The 16,976-nt window shown below is 37.2% G+C and overlaps 1 protein-coding gene across 6 annotated transcripts in view; it reads right to left on the bottom strand.

The window, feature by feature from the left end:
* Positions 1-16,976, bottom strand: part of DGLUCY (D-glutamate cyclase) — a 38,659-nt gene that overhangs the window by 19,973 nt on the left and 1,710 nt on the right. For 4 of the 6 annotated variants that reach the window (XM_067462962.1, XM_060756708.2, XM_067462963.1 and 1 more), the window contains exons 2-3: positions 3,294-3,405; positions 883-1,036 (exon numbers count right to left, since the gene is read on the bottom strand). The exons of 1 other annotated variant lie outside the window; for it this stretch is intronic. In XM_067462962.1, coding sequence (XP_067319063.1) covers positions 883-1,036; positions 3,294-3,396 — 257 coding nt within the window. In that variant the 5' untranslated portion in view covers positions 3,397-3,405. Of the gene's footprint in view, positions 1-882; positions 1,037-3,293; positions 3,406-4,894; positions 5,018-16,976 lie in introns of all 6 variants that reach the window. One more of the 6 variants, XM_060756717.2, reaches the window with a different exon arrangement.

Genomic DNA, 16,976 nt, shown 5'->3' with positions numbered 1-16,976 from the left:
GAAAAACTCATGATAGGGTCACATACATACAGTAAGTCCTAATGTCTCATGAGATTCTTTGCAATTTTTTTACTAGATTAATACAGTTATCTCTATATTAATTCATTTTAATTATGCCCTATCTTTCTCTAACAAGAGGAACTCAAGTGGCTTACAATATGAAAGAAATAAAAATAGAAACACAAAAATTATACTATTAAAATAGCATTAAATTATAATATGATATCAAAAATTGTGGAAGCTTTACAGTTTTGTTGTTCTGCCTTTAAATTATTTTAAGGTAGATCAACAAAACAGAAATAGATTCCCCATCAGAAAAATATGTTTTTCAGCAGCCAGTCAATTGCCGAAGTCCTTACAAGTATTTCAATTATGTTAACATGACAACTTAGAAAGTGACAGCCAATCTTTCTTGGAAGAGTGTTCACAGCTTTGGAGAATCACAGAATTGGAAGAGACTGCATGGGCCATCCAGTCCAACCACTTGGTAGTGTAGACTCATATAATCCAGTTTAAAGAAGATAATGTGGATTTTATACTTTGATAATTTGGATTATATGGCAGTGTAGAAGGGGCCTGAGGTAGCTGCCCAAAACCCCTATGAGGCTATCTTTCTGCAAATTCCCAAGGCTTTTAAAAGTGAACAGTCCCAGGAGTCCCAAGCCCAGATTTACCTTCCTTTGCCTGAGAAAGTATCAGGTTTCTAAATTTAAAGTGATTTCCAATGGAAAAAACACCTCTGAAAATAACTCTTGTAATACTATAATTTATTTAGCAAAATGAAGTTGATGTATAGAACCCTGACTGTGCTAGGAAGATATTTTCTGGCAAGCCCCAACATTAATGTCAGATACATGCTAGACAGCATATGTCCACACATACCTAATATCAGAATCATTACTCAGAGATGGGCATTTCCATTCACCTGGTTTACTTCTATACAGTAGTGGAAGTGGACCATCATTTGCTTGGCAAAATTTTTCGAAGTCATCCGCAAGTGATTTGTGTAGAATAATAACATTTGCCTGTTTAAACCCTGTCAGAAAAAAAAAAAGTTTTAACCTTCTATATCCTCAAAAGCAGCTTATCTGCTATTAAAATAAGCATATCCAGGCATAAAAGGTGTTCCCCCCCCTTTTTTTTGGCAATATCACTTTTTAAAATCAGGGTTATTTCCTCATTTTTCCTCTGAAACCTTTCTGTATGTGGTCTACTTTCATAATGGTATATTAATTCAGACTTATAAACCTATTTCTAGAGAAATATAGAACAACCTGTTCTCTGTGTTTTTCAATGCAGTTTTTTTGCAACAATCAGATTTGGGCCATTAGTTTTCTTCCTGTTGTTATGGGGGAAGCAGAGATCACATAGATCTCTAAAGCAATAATAATAATAATAATAATAATAATAATAATAATAATGTAATGTATGGCCCACATTTCTCTTTTAAATGATCACAACAAGTCATGCTGGTTAGTTGCTTATAACATTTTTATACCACTCATCAACATAGCTTACAAAATACATAAATAAATTTAAGTAATTAAACAAGTCAATATCAGATCACACTTAACATGGTATCAAAAAACAAGCAACAATCCTACAAAGCACAAGACAAAACACCAGCAACCCCCTCCCCCTAGCCCAAATAAACCAGCATAAGACAATCAGTACAAAATTAGCCTTTCTCCAGCCCTTTTTTACCAGATTAGCTGCTCTCATGGGACTTTGGGGATAGAAAATGATGCAGATGCCATTATTTTGAATTTTCTGGATATTATTTTAAACACATTTATTTAAAAGTAAATTCTACTGAACATAATATCATTTACTTTATTTTCAGAAGTGATTTATTTAATACGAGATAGGCATGCTATGTGATATTTTGGACAACTCTTTTTATAGATTCTGTGTAATCCGGCCAATAAAAAGGTCTTCAGGCTTTAGAGGATTTTAAATTGAGAACCAAAAAGGCAAACAACACACCTTAAAAGAGCAACAAGCGTAGGTTTGCTATATTAAGATACTGAGTCTATTTTTACCTACTTACTCTGTAAACAGCCACTGGCCATAAACAGTGATGCCTATAAGCAAAATATAAGTATTTGTGGCATAAATAATAAAAAGAACAAGGCTTTGGTGAAAAGTAAGTGCACTGGGAATTGTGTCTACCATTCTGAAATTGCATTCTTAGCATGTGGAAATGCAATATAATAATAACAATCCTAAATCAAAACAAAATAAAATCTGAGGGTAAGAAACAAAATAGCTAAATAAATGAGAAAATTTTGCTCTTCTACCACAACATTTACATTCTTTGGGCTGATACACTGTCCAATGGGAGGACATTAAAAAACCAGAATACCACTGAAAGGGAGCTATCCTCAGCAGAGGCATTATGCACCTCCTTCACAGATGGGATTATGAGAAAGACTCTATTATTGTTGTTGTTGTTGTGTTATTTATATTCCACTTTTTCTCTCCATAAAGAAAACTCAAAGTGGCTACAATCACAGAAAGAAGTTCATGCTATCAGTGCTAGATGAATTACGATAAGATAAATTCATGAAGAATAAATTTGAATTATCAACCTGTTCCAGAGGGGAACAGATGGATCAACATGATGCTCCTGAACCCAACGTGGTTGTTAAGGAGCATAATCACCTCAGCATCTTATTTTACTTTAAAACTGATTTTACTGGTTCATCAGCTGTAACTTTCCCCGATCATATATAGACCAGCCATGGTGACTTATGGTCTAATAACTCCAGGTTGTTTCTAGTGTTGGGATAGCAAGCAAGGAACAAAGTACACTCTGCCAGCATTTTTGAAAGTCAATAATTGAACTGCTTCTCAAAGCACTAAGTGTACCTTGGTTTGTTTCCTCCCCCATTTCCCTATGTGGTAAAGGCACAGGGGATGGAAAGCTTAAGACACTTTCCTGGATGAATCTTTTCAAGCACCTTGTCTACCAAAAAACTAAAAATTATTTCATGAAACTGGCTAGATGATGTTCTGCAGAAATCCATGGAAACTAACTCAAATGGGAGTCTACCATAGCAAGCCTTCATTATTTCCAAACAGTTCTCCTTGGGCCTAGAGCAGGCCTGCACAACCTGCGGCCCTCCAGGTGTTTTGGGCTTCAGCTCCCCGAATTCTTGACCACTGGACAAGCCGGCCAACACTTGGAGGGCCTGGCCTAGATATTATGATGCCTATGCATGTTTTTAAAAAAGCCCTCTTCTAGAGGAATAACATGAAAGTATCCTTTTATATTCAACATAAACATTTACCTTCTGCCATTCCAGAAGTATTCCTAATGCTGAGTTTATTTGATCGTATTAGATTTCTGACAGCACACGGCACAAGAGTTTTCAGGTTTCCTATGAAAACCATCTCTTCATCCTGGAAAAAAAAGGATGACTGCAATCTAAACAGATAATATATATATTTAAAACAATGGTTTCATAACTTCATTGGTGAACGATAGTTTTATACCGGTTTGATAGAGCAAGTGTTTTGAATTTTTTTTTAATTTAGAATACATTTACTTGCATACATAATGAGATATGTTGGAGATGGGACCCAAGACTAAACATTAAATTAATCTTTATACACATAACCTGAAGGTAATTTTATACATTTTAAAAATAATTTTGTGCATGATATAAAGTATGTGTACATTAAACCATAAGGAAGCAAAGGTGTCACTGTCTCAGTAACCCATGGTGATAATTTTGGATTTGGGACTGTTTTGGATTTCAGAATTCTATCTGAGAAGTACTCTACCTTCAGATGATGTACTGAATGATACTCTGATGAACCAACAAAGGAGGTTTGGCTTGTCAGATTAAAGTAAGGTAACTTCTATACACTAGGTTTTAACACTTTTATCATTTTATCCATATTTTAACAATTACAGGACTTAAAACAATTTGCTGGAAACAAAGCAAGAATAATTATTTCCTTAGTTACTGTACTAAATTAAATTTTCATTTCCCCACTTTACAAATATTGGCTCCAAGCATTTTTATTAACTAAAAAAAATAAAATGAAAACAAATTGCCTTACCACTAAGTTGCTTATTGAGTCTGCTGAAGCCATTGCTGTCAAAAATACGGATTTTAATCATAAGATTCACTGGGGTTCTTTTAAAATTGAAGTGTTAATATTCAACATCTAATTGGTTATTCATTTCCAGCAAATAGGAAGCCCTTTTTAAAAACATACGGTGTTCCAGCAAATGTAAACTTCAACACTTGCTTACTTGTGTCTTTATCATTAAGATCTACATTTCTTGAAACTTCATTGTGTGATATTCTAGAAAAAGTACAGAAGTGTTATGTCCATATGATAATAAAGATTATAGCCTAACCTGTAAGGAACAAAACTAGAGAACAAACAACCTCACTTCTTCTGCCATTAACACTGTTAATGTTTTTCTTTCCTGGCTACCCTCACTAAACCAGTCAAAATTAATGTGTCAGTATGGAATAAAAGCCAAGACCAAGGCTGAACCAAAGATCTAGCTATGGGAGCAGGCAAAATGAGGGCCGTGTCTCTCTAAATGAGGATTCAGTTTCCCCAATGGAATCTTCCTTCAATCCCCTAATTTCTAGCATAGTAAAAACTGAAAATCATATTCACATGGAACTCTTTTATTTGTTATAATTACATTTCTTTGGCAATTTTGCCCATGGGCCATAGGTTAAAAACCAATGCGTAGACCAGGGCTTCTCCAGTCATGACCCATTTTTGCCTGAGAAAATGATACACATTGTAGGCATGTAGATATATAAAATGAAACTTTTACTGATAACACTATGTAACAATTTTTTAAATTACTGTTTCTGGTTTGAAAGTATTATATCCTGTTTAATTGTGTGGTTCTTACTTTGAAAGTAGTTGTTATACTCCAGAAACTATGTTTTTGTAGCTGCAACAAACTATGTTGAATTTGTTGAGACTTTAGGAGATATTCACTGAAAAACTATAGCAAAATATGCTGCAGGATATCCTGCAAAAACAAAGTTTTTCCAGTTTAATAAACTTTTTCCATGTTTTTATGATAAAACATTTATAATGACATTTATAACCCAGGAACAAAAATCGTGTTACATAAACCATAAAGAAACTGATTTTAAAACAATTCTATGGCATATTTATTATTATTTATTTATTTCTTGCATTTATTGACCGCCACTCTCAGCCCGAGGGCGACTCGTGGCGGTGAACAACAACATATAAAGACAGTTTACATATATGTAATTAAACCATCTATTAAAGACAAAAGTCAATTTGCATACTAATGAGATGGGTATATTTGTTTATTTACATCTTGGCTGAATATTTGATGCTGCAGGATGTAGTTCATCATCCATATTTTTGATGTCATGCTGGCATGTTTAGTTTACAGGCTTAAGTGGCAGCATTTACTCTGCTGGCTCTCTTTGTTTTCTCTTGTATTCAGGGACAATAATGGGGTGTTTTTTATGTTCATACCTCCAACTCAAAAAGTCCCTGGTTGTAGAGCAGAACATGTGCTGGAAATGGACCCACACCTACCACCCTTTTTTCCCATCACAGAATCACAAAGTTGGAAGAGACCATAAGAATCATCCAGCCTAACCTTCTGCCATGCAGCGACACCCAGTCAAAGCACTTTCAACAGATCATCATCCAGCCTCTGCTCAAAAACCTCCAGAGAAGGAGATTCTGCAAAACTCTAAGGAAACATATTCCACTGTTGAATAGCTCTTACCATCAGGAATCTCTTTTCCTTTAATTAGAATAAACAGTTCCATATCTCAGACTCTGGAGTAGCAGAAAACAAGCTTTCCCTCTCTTCAATGTGAAATCCTTTCAAATACTTAAAACATGGTTATCATGTCCCCTGTGACTACATAAATGTACACAATTCATATCTTTTCCATATTCTTTCCTCTCTTCCAAAACAACTAGGTGTTATTAACAAGGGAGCTTGCAGGCATATTCTTTTTGGACTTTTAATGGCAGATGGCTGATGTTTTTTTTTTATTTCAGTTGCATATGGCTTATGAACCCAACTTTGTTTTTTAGAAACAAAATTTGAAGGGAAGTATTTCTGAAACCAAAAAGAGAACAATCAAGCAAAATCAGCATCTGTTGCACTTGTTGCTAACAGATTCATGTAAATATCTAAAACAACCACTTGGTGGCATTTTCAAATCTTTTACTATTCCCAAATATTTTGCAACCCAAGCGTTCAGTTAACTTGAGCCTTTTTGGAATTGTGGCCCACAGTTTAAGAAGCTTTGGATTAAACAATCCTTTGTCATAGACAATACTTTTACTGAGAACAAGCAATAAAAAAATCTGTCGTTTCATTCTGCTAGTTTTGTAGCATTGCTTCTTGCCTGTGGCTCTGGAGTCTTCTGTAATACCCTTCACTCAGATCTCTTTGAAGTTTTAGCACTTTTCTCTTCTGGCCTCTCCAAATAACAATCCCTTAAACTGCTTGTCTAATTAATGTACACTGTTCTAATTTCTTCTCACAATCCCCTGACATTTGAAAGAGCAAAGGAGTCTTGTTAAGTTTCTGATTCTCAATTAGCTTGGTGGATTCCAATTAGCTTTAAAGGTGCAGTAAGACTGTTCAGTGTTTTTAACATTAAAGAATTTGTTAGATTTAAACTGTGTTTAAACATTTTCCATAGCAAAATCCCTGCCTACAATAAAAATACCAACAGGCTATGCTCCTCTTTCTCATTATCTTATTACCTACATTATAATTTCAATCTGTTTTAAGATAGTAAATACTATTTAGCAATTTTGTAAGAGTGACCCTAAAGCAAACTTACCATGGGGTTTTCTTGCTAAGATTACTTAGAAGGGGGCTTGTCTTTGTCACCCTTTGAAAGTCTGTGATGTGCCTAAGGTCACCCAATGGATTTCTGTGGCCGAGTAAGGATTTTAATCCTAGTCTCCAGATTCATAGTCCAAGACTCAAACTACTATAACTTATTGTCAACATATACACAAATTCCATTTCTACAGTTACTTAAATGTTAATAACTTCCTGGTGATGCTGGTGCATTAGTCTTTAATGGCCACTAATAAATGGTTACTTCAGATAACTGTAAAACTTGATACCACTATCCAGTACTTCTGTTTTAGAGGAATTATTCTTTCCCTTTCGCAAGCTGTTAAGCAAAGAAATGGAACAAAAACCCAAGGAAAAAAGTAAGAAAGACACACTGGACACTGACAATTTCCAACTGAATCAGGTCATTTAGCAACATTTAGCACAAAAGCCTGATCCAAAAAGACAGACAACCTCTGATCTTATCTATAAACTGGTTTCAAAGAGCCTTGTTTTTACCTGTTAGAACAGTCACACACAGACTTCCACTATCTGCTTAATGTATTCGCTCCCTCTAGTGACTAGATAATAAAGATTTGTTCTCTCTCATGGCCAATAAAAACAATAACACACAATTTTTAAAAACTGCTTTTAAAGTGTTTGAATTGGTTTAAGAAATCACTTTGCCATCACAATAGTCTGGGAATGAGAGTAAATACTATGATTTATTGTACATGAATTTCCAATACTTTACCTTCCATCAGTAATAATTTTTAAACACATTTTCACATTGTTTAATATGTGAAAGCTTTGTTAAAAGTAGGAGTCACCTTGGCAACAAACCCAGTTTTTCTGATGCTAAGACACTTCAAGATTATAATTCAGGTGTTCTAATTTAACCTTTACACGCTAGATATAGACAGATTTAAATAACTGATTTATAATGGCAGATCATACTATACACACATACTTATCTCTCCATATTTTGATTTTTACTGAGCTTTTTACACAGTAACAGTTTAAAAATATTTTGCTCAGATTCTTTCAATGTTATCTATGCAGTAATATTCTATATATTTTTACCTGAAGCATTTTAAGAGGTTCCTGTATTAGTCTGTATGCATTTAAAATGATGAGAGAGCAAGTACTGCAAGATCAACAAATTTATATTAGCACAAACTTTTGCTGATTACAATCTACTTCCTCAAGAGTACCGTACATTATTCAGGCATCTTCCTTTTTTCTTTTCCTTCTCCTTTATATGAAGTTCCACTATGTTCTACAGATCTTACTCCAAAATACATGCGCATTAGATTAACTTTTACATTGTAATGAGTAAAAAAGAGACTGGAGCACAGATGTTCATTAAGTGTCAACTCCTCTACCTTTGTCACTAGAACCCAGGAAACGAAAACTATGAATTAATGTTAAAACCAAATAGCTAACTTTGCAAGATTATAACAATTGTTTCTAGAAATAAGATTGGGGAGGTGACATCTGACATCAAAAATTAATCACATCTGCTAAAAGGTGCCTACTCCAGATTGGTAGGGATGAAAAGCACATGGAACAACTGTCACAGTACGGTGAACTTAAGAGGCAATTTGGGATAAAGCAACTACAAACAAAGCACTGAATGCAAGAAATGGCATTAATACTGCATTTTAACTATTACAATAATTGAGTTCCTTTGGGGAGATAAGGCAGTATAGAAATAAAGTTTATTATTATATTATTAATATCATACTCTAATTCAGAGTCTTGATTATTTTTAGGCAGTGACTGTGAAGATGTGAGTGGTATAAAAGTAAGGTTTACAAGGTATCTGTATTTGGATTGGAAGTATTCAACATAATGATAAAGAGCAAGGATTCTTAAACTGATAGTGAGGGGCTCTGGGGAGCTTCCTGCCTCCTCCTCCTGAGAAATGCAGGGAAATTAAAGTTTTGAGCTGCCGGAAACAACAGTAGCAGCGTCCTCCCAGGGCACAGACCCTTTCCCCACCCACTTCCCTCACTGTCCAGACTAGACCCTTTCCCCACCCACTTCCCTCACTGCCCAGACTATTTTCCTTGCTGCCCAGACCCCCCCCCTCCTCTCCTGCTTCCTTTGCTTCCAAAATCCTAATCCTATTTCCCTCCCACCACTCAGAGGGTGATTTTATTGTGTTTTCCTTGCATGGAAGAAGGGGGTTGGACTGGAGGGCCTCTGAGATTTCTGCTATTATTGTTATTGTTATTATTTTGCTGACACAAAGACACAGTATGTCACAGCAAATGAGATATATATGCTGGATTTCGTATCACAAAATCACAAGTCGAACACTTCTCAAGCATCTAGGACTGTGTGATGTATTTTCGAATGATGCGTGCAGATCCAAGTAAGATGGTCTTTTGCAGTTGAACAGATCGTGGTTTTGTCAATGTTTATTATTGTTATTCTTCTTGTTGTTATTATTTCTACAAAGGCTGGGTGGCCATCTGTTAGGTGTGCTTTGATGGTGCTTTTCTTAACATGGCAGAAAGGGGTTGGACTGGATGGTCCTGGGTGTCTTCCACTGAAATACTTTTAAGTTTATGTTGCTTAAAATAGTTTTTAATCTTAAATATTTTATTGTTCTATCTTTCTTCCCTTTTTTTGCACTGAGTTCACATGATCTGCCACTGGCCTGACCCATGCCTGGCACACACACACACATTATATATAATAATATATAAACATTTCTTGGGGCTCCACAAGAAACTTTTGCTCCAAAAAGGGCTCCGTGGCTGAAGTTTTTTTGAGAACTCTTGATATAGAGGCAGGGACGAATAATGATGTGGCAAAAATTACAGACGATACCAAATTATTCAAAAAGATCAAACAAACAGGATTGAAAATAGCTCTAAACTGAGGGAATAAACATGAGGTCCCCCCCCCCCCCACAGAGATGAGAAGGACGGGGTACAAATGTTTGAAATTAAAATAGCAAATGGGGTTCAATGACTAATAAAAAAAGTACTGGAATGGCATGAAGATGTATGTTTGGAGATAATGCCCCAAAGAAGCTATAGCCTTTTCAGAATGTCAGCCTTTCTTGACCTGAAAAGCAAGTTTTACCTCCCATGGCTCTGTAACAGGCATATGAAGTCCCCAAGGCAATTTCTGCAGGCCCCAAGGTAAATTGTTTTAACAATTTTCTTCATCTCTATCCTCTAGAATGGCATCAAATGCACTCAAAAGTGTGTGGAAGGCATTTCCATCATGTTCAAAGTTACATAAGGGATTTTTCTTTGCATAAAATTAAAACATCCCCCCCTCCCCCAACACACCTGAAATGTTCCAAATTGTCCATTAGGGGGCATGGGGTGCATTCTTATCTCCCCAAAGGAACTCAATTATTGTAATAGTTAAAATGCAGTATTAATGCCATTTCTTGCATTCAGTGCTTTGTTTGTAGTTGCTTTATCCCAAATGCCTAAGTTCACCGTACTGTGACAGTTGTTCCATGTGCTTTTCATCCCTCCCAATCTGGAGTAGGCATCTTTTAGTTTCTAGAAATAAGATTGGGGAGGTGACATCTGACATCAAAAATTCATCACATCTGCTAAAATTTGGTTTAAATAAAATCCATCATTTCATGCAAACTGATTTATGCACTCATAAATACTTCTTTGTAGGCTGAGGGAACAACTAAAAAGCTGAGAGGCTGCATCAACCCACTTGTGAAAGGCTGTGGGTGAAAGGCTGCATTATTACAGTTTCTTTTTTGTTTCCAAACACTTCTAGCTGATACAGGTTATTTCCACCAAGTGTAGGGCTACTAAAAGGACCTTGCCTGTATCTTAGCAGATTACACTTAACAGGGAGCATGTATGTGAAAAATATACAGTGATTTTGCTGCAGAGAAAAATGTTCACCATATACTAAGAGGCTCTTAAAGCATTTATAAGAATTCACTATTCCTGATTCATGACTGATCTACATAACGATCCACATATTGCTGTATCAATTTGGCTTAAATAAAATCCATCATTTCAAGCAAACTGATTTATGCATATATGTGAGTGGAAGTGGAAAGAAAATAAATAAGCAAAGGCGTGACAACTTTAATTGAAGAAGTTGGAAGTTGAGATATAGGAATGCCTCTCCCAATCTGACACTTCCTAGATGTGTGGGACACCTAAAGCTATCAGGCAACATCTGGGCAAACACAAATAAGCAAACATATTTGAGCTGGAAGAAGGTAACTTTAAAAGGATAAAAAGGGGATTTTGAAGGAGACAGTAACAAAATGTGATTTAAGATTAATGACAACCTCCACACCATTCCCTGTAAATTTTATGGCCATTCTCGAAACAAGTAGTTTCAATTATGAGTTTGCGACTTAAACTCAACAAGTTAAGCCACTTCAGTTATTAGTGCTGATGATAATGTAGTTACTTTCTAGGGAGAGGTTGCTGTTTTTGCACAAAAAAACAAAACAAAACAAAACAAAAACAAAAAAACCTTCCCATGTTTTTAGGAAAGTAATTTGATAAAAATATTAGGATTTCCTCTCACATATATGTATATGGCAGTGCTTCTCAACCTCTGATGTTTTAGATTCCAACTCCCTGGATTTTTGACCGCTAGTCCTCCTGGCCACAATTTCTGGGAATTTAGATCCAAAGCATGCATGCATATCAAGAATACCTTTACTACATAACCACCATGGGCCTGATCTATGGAATCCTAGCGTCTGTAATTTGGTAAAATCTTTAGAATTCTCTGCAGACAGAAACTAGCCTTGCCTCTGTTTATGTATTATCTTTCTTTGTCAATTGTATAATGGCATTGAATGTTTGCCATATATGTACTTGAGTCCCATGGGGGAGATAGAGTGGAATATAAATAAAGTATATTAAAGTATATTATTACTAGTGATCTATAGTAAAAATTTCTACTACACACTTCATCAATCTACAAATCCCAAATTTTTGTAGGATGAAATCATAGCTGTGAGAGTGGTAAGAAGCTAATATAACAGTTCAGGATAAATAACACGCCCCTTCTTAGTTTTTAGGTTGCTACATTATATTGCTATAATTGGAAAAAAAAACATGAGTGGAGGCAATGTTATGCATCTCTAGGAAGTTAAGGGGCAATTAGGGCAGTTAGGGTGATGAATTCCTGCCACCACCAAAAGTCAATGAGGGGAAAAGACAAAGAAAAAAATCCAAAATATGCTAATTGGATATTAAATACTATAATATCAGTGAATCTATTTTAAAGGGTGAATCGCTGCTCCAAAAGTTTGTAAGGTACTGTTCCATTACCCGAGCAGAGGCAAAAAGGGGGTGCTAGACAGAGAAAGATAGTCCATTTTATGGGGTGAGGGAGGAGTTGAAGGAGGAAAAACATTTTCTTCGTTTTTGCTGGTTATTCCGGCTTCCTCTCTTCATAAACGAGGATTGTTTTAACGGCAGTGACATGGATGGGGGGAATAACAGAAAAACTGGGGTGAATGGTGTAATGCCTTCAACTCTACCCCCACCCCTGTAAAATGGACTATCTTTCTAGCGCCCCCTTTTGGCTTTCACCCAGATAATGGAATTGTACAGTTTCTAGAAAATAACAGTTCACTCTTTTTGAGAGAAAAATTGTGAGTTGCACAGGGGTAGTTGGCCAGATGGAGGCACAAAAAAAAAACTGACTTGGGAATCACATGCAAACCCAAGATTGCACTTTGGCCACCGAATTCATTTTGTTGTTGTTCATTCGTTCAGTTGTCTCCGACTCTTCGTGACCTCATGGACCAGCCCACGCCAGAGCTCCCTGTCGGCCGTCACCACCCCCAGCTCCTTCAAGGTCAGTCCAGTCACTTCAAGGATGCCATCCATCCATCTTGCCCTTGGTCGGCCCTTCTTCCTTTTGCCTTCCACTTTCCCCAGCATAATTGTCTTCTCTAGGCTTTGCTGTCTCCCCATGATGTGACCAAAGTACTTCAACTTTGTCTCTAGTATCCTTTCCTCCAATGAAGAGTCGGGCTTTATTTCCTGGAGGATGGACTGGTTGGATCTTCTCGCAGTCCAAGGCACTCTCAGAACTCTCCTCCAACACCACAGTTCAAAAGCATCTATCTTCCTTCGCTCAGCCTTCCCTAAGGTCCAGCTTTCATATCCGTAGGTTACTACAGGGAATACCATGGCTTTGACTATGCGGATCTTTGTTGCCAGTCTGATGTCTCTGCTCTTTACTATTTTATCGAGACTGGACATTGCTCTCCTCCCAAGAAGTAAGCGTCTTCTGATTTCCTGGCCACAGTCTGCATCTGCAGTAATCTTTGCACCTAGAAATACAAAGTCTGTCATGGCCTCCACATTTTCTCCCTCTATTTTCCAGTTGTCAATCATTCTTGTTGCCATAATCTTGGTTTTTTTGATGTTTAGCTGCAACCCAGCTTTTGCGCTTTCTTCTTTCACCTTGATTAGAAGGCTCCTCAGCTCCTCCTCGCTTTCGGCCATCAGAGTGGTGTCAACTGCATATCTGAGGTTGTTAATGTTTCTTCCAGCAATTTTCACCCCAGCTTTGCATTCATCAAGCCCCGCACATCGCATGATGTGTTCTGCATACAAGTTTAAAAGGTTGGGTGAGAGTATGCAGCCTTGCCGTATGCCTTTCCTAATCTTGAACCAGTTTGTTGTTCTGTGGTCAGTTCTTACTGTTGCTACTTGGTCCTTGTACAGATTCCTCAGGAGAGAGACAAGGTGGCTTGGGATGCCCATCCCACCAAGAACTTGCCACAATTTATTATGATCCACACAGTCAAAGGCTTTAGAATAGTCAATGAAGCAGAAGTAGATGTTTTTCTGAAACTCCCTGCCTTTCTCCATTATCCAGCAGATATTGGCAATCTGGTCTCTCGTTCCTCTGCCTTTTCTAAACCCAGCTTGAACATCTGGCAACTCTCGCTCCATGTATTGCTGGAGTTTTCCTTGCAGGATCTTGAGCATTACCTTACTGGCATGAGAAATAAGGGCCACTGTACGGAAGTTTGAGCAGTCTTTCGCATTTCCCTTTTTTGGTATGGGGATATAAGTTCACAAATGCTGTTCATAGTGGGATGGGTTGTTTTCTGAGTGGCATGAGCCAGAAAAAAAGATAAAAATCTCCACTGAAAAACATTTTATATTCTTTGTGTTGACCAAACACTAAGAAGAGCTTATGCTTAAAGTCAAGTTGATTCAGTTGTCAAGTCCCACTAGTCCGAAATGAAATACAGGAAAGTATGCAAGAGTAGCCTGTGATTGCACCACAACTATCACCAAAGATCTGGCTGTCAACAGGATGTTACAGATATAAAGAGAAATGCAGAACTTCTAAAATTTCATCTGTCACTTCAGGATGAGATAAGGCTTGATGCAGAACAGCAGTGGGCAAATGATTATAAACTACCACAATATCAGATAAGTTTCTTTTCTTAAACATATCATATCAAAATTATCTCTACACAAAAAAATTGAACAGTCCTGATAAGTTTTCACTATTCACCAGATCCATGTCAAATAACCAAAACTTAAACTTCAGCCTTAAAGAAATCAATTGCCAACTTCATTTCTAATGGTATACTAAAGAACTCTCTGTAATAACATTCCTAAAATAGTGAGGGTCCACTAGACTTCAAATCCCATATTTCTTGATAAATGGCTATATGATATGATTGTAGCCCAACATAACCCTCTTAGAGATTCTATGCCCAGAATATTTAATACCCACCTCTTTCATTGTACAATTCTACCTGATTGTCCAAAGAACATATTTTTATGTTCTTTTATACACGTGTATTCAAGTCAGGAAATATTTCAAAGATATAAGGCACTGTCTTTAATTCTTCACCAATTCTACTGTAACTCTGGGCGACAAAATCATTGGAGGTCTGACAGCCTAACATCAGAAATATTCTCTACATAATAGATACAAGGTAACATTATGTAGTTCAATACATGGTAACATTATGTAGTAATTACTGCATTTACGAATTTAGCAACAAAACATCACAATGTATTGAAACAGCTGTGGATCCGGGCGGAAGGCAGACTGCATTGAATAATACAGAATGTTTAATAATAATAATAATAATAATAATAATAATAATAATAAAGCTTTATTTGTACCCCGCTACCATCTCCTGAGGGACTCGGTGCACCTTACATGAGGCCGAGCCCAAAAACAACAATACAAGCAATAATAACAACAATACAAGCAATTAAAATAAAACATGGACAATAAAATAACGAAACATAAAATAAGACAACGCACAATTAAAACTAAGGGAAGGCCAAATGTAGAATTAAAATTGAGAATAATGCTGAAACATGGGCGAAAAAGTGATGGGGCATTTGTGGAAAACGTACAAGCAGACCTAAAACAATGTAAAGTGCTTTGGAGGACAAAGTGCTATGGAATCATTATTCTGGGAAGGCACACTGGAAAAGCCACATCTTCAAGCTCCTCCTAAAGACTGATGACTGAAGGTTGGATAAATGAGACCCTACTGTAATTACTGTATTTACTAATGTAGCACCAATGTATTGAAACAGCTGTGGATCCGGGTGGGAGGCTGACTGCATTGGATAATACAAAACGTTGGATGAGTGAAGGTTAGATAAGCGAGACTCTACTGTATTGTATAATCAATAATAATAATAATTAATATTAATATATTCAGCTCTCCCTTGAATTGGAACCCAAAAAACAACCATCACGTCAGCTTGGCTTAGAAATGTGTTTGTGGTTATATCGGGCCTGGGCAAACTTGGGCCCCCAGGTATTTTGGACTTCAACTCCCACCATTCCTAACAGCCTCAGGCCCCTCCCTTTCCCCCCTCAGCCACTTAAGCTGAGGAGGGGGGAACTGGTTGTTCCTGTGTGCCTTCCCAGAATAAGGAAAATTCTCAGCAATATGCTTTCAGAATGCACTTTACCACTGATTTAGGATTGACTGCGTTCCTTCATCTCTCTTTGAAAACCCTATACCAGTTATATCCTACCTTGTTCATGCACAGAGTTTATTTTTTTAATTTTTAAACTATTACATTTGGCCCAGCCATAGGTTTTTAAATCCTTGTGTGTTGCTGTTTATTGTTTATATGTGATTTATATTAATTGTATTTTATTTATTGTTTTTGTTTATTACTTTTGTTTATTGATGTACTGTTGGGCTTGGCCTCATGTAAGCCCCTCCAAGTCCTTTGGGGAGATGGTGGCAGGGTATAAATAAAGTTTTTTTTAATAATAATAATAATAATAATAATAATAATAATTACTGTTATTATATTACTGTGTTATATGTAGTGGCATCAAATTGCTGCCAAATGTAAGCCGTCCTGAGTCCCCTTTCGGGGGTCAAGGAGGAACAGGATAGAAATACTGGAAATAAATAAATGAATACGGTTCGCAGCTCCCATACCCTTCAGCTAACATTAGAAAATGTTGACCATTTCTGCTACCTTGGCAGCCACCTCTCTACCAAAGTCAACATCGTCACCGAAATACAACACCACCTGAGCTCTGAGAGTGCAGCATTTTTCTGAATGAAGCAGAGAGTGTTTGAGGACTGGGACATCCGTAGGGATACCAAGGTGCTTGTCTATAAAGCTATCGTCCTCCCAGCCCTGCTATATGCCTGCAAAACATAGACTGTCTACAGACGTCACATGCAACTCCTGGAACGAATCCATCAGCACTGCCTCCGGAAAATCCTGCAAATCTCTTGGGAAGACAGGCAGCGTGCTGGAAGAAGCAAAGACCACCAGCACTGAAGCGATGGTCAACTCCACTGGACCGGCCACGTTGTCCGGATGCCCGACCACCGTCTTCCAAAGCAGTTGCTCTACTTCAAACTCAAGAACGGAAAACGGAATGTTGGAGGACAGGAAAAGAGACTTAAAGATGGGCTCAAAGCCAACCTTAAAAACTCTGGCATAGACACTGAGAACTGGGAAGCGCTGGCCCTTGAGCGCTCCAGCTGGAAGTCAGCTGTGACCAGCAGTGCTGCAGAATTTGAAGAGGCACGAATGGAGGGTGAAAGAGAGAAACGTGCCAAGAGGAAGGCGCGTCAAGCCAACCCCGACCAAGACCGCCTTCCACCTGGAAACCAATCCCCACACTGCGG

This window comes from Anolis sagrei, chromosome 1, assembly GCF_037176765.1.
Source record: "Anolis sagrei isolate rAnoSag1 chromosome 1, rAnoSag1.mat, whole genome shotgun sequence".
Taxonomy (NCBI): Eukaryota; Metazoa; Chordata; class Lepidosauria; order Squamata; family Dactyloidae; genus Anolis; species Anolis sagrei.
Note: the sequence above shows the minus strand (reverse complement) of the source record. Positions and strands in the feature narration are given on the sequence as shown.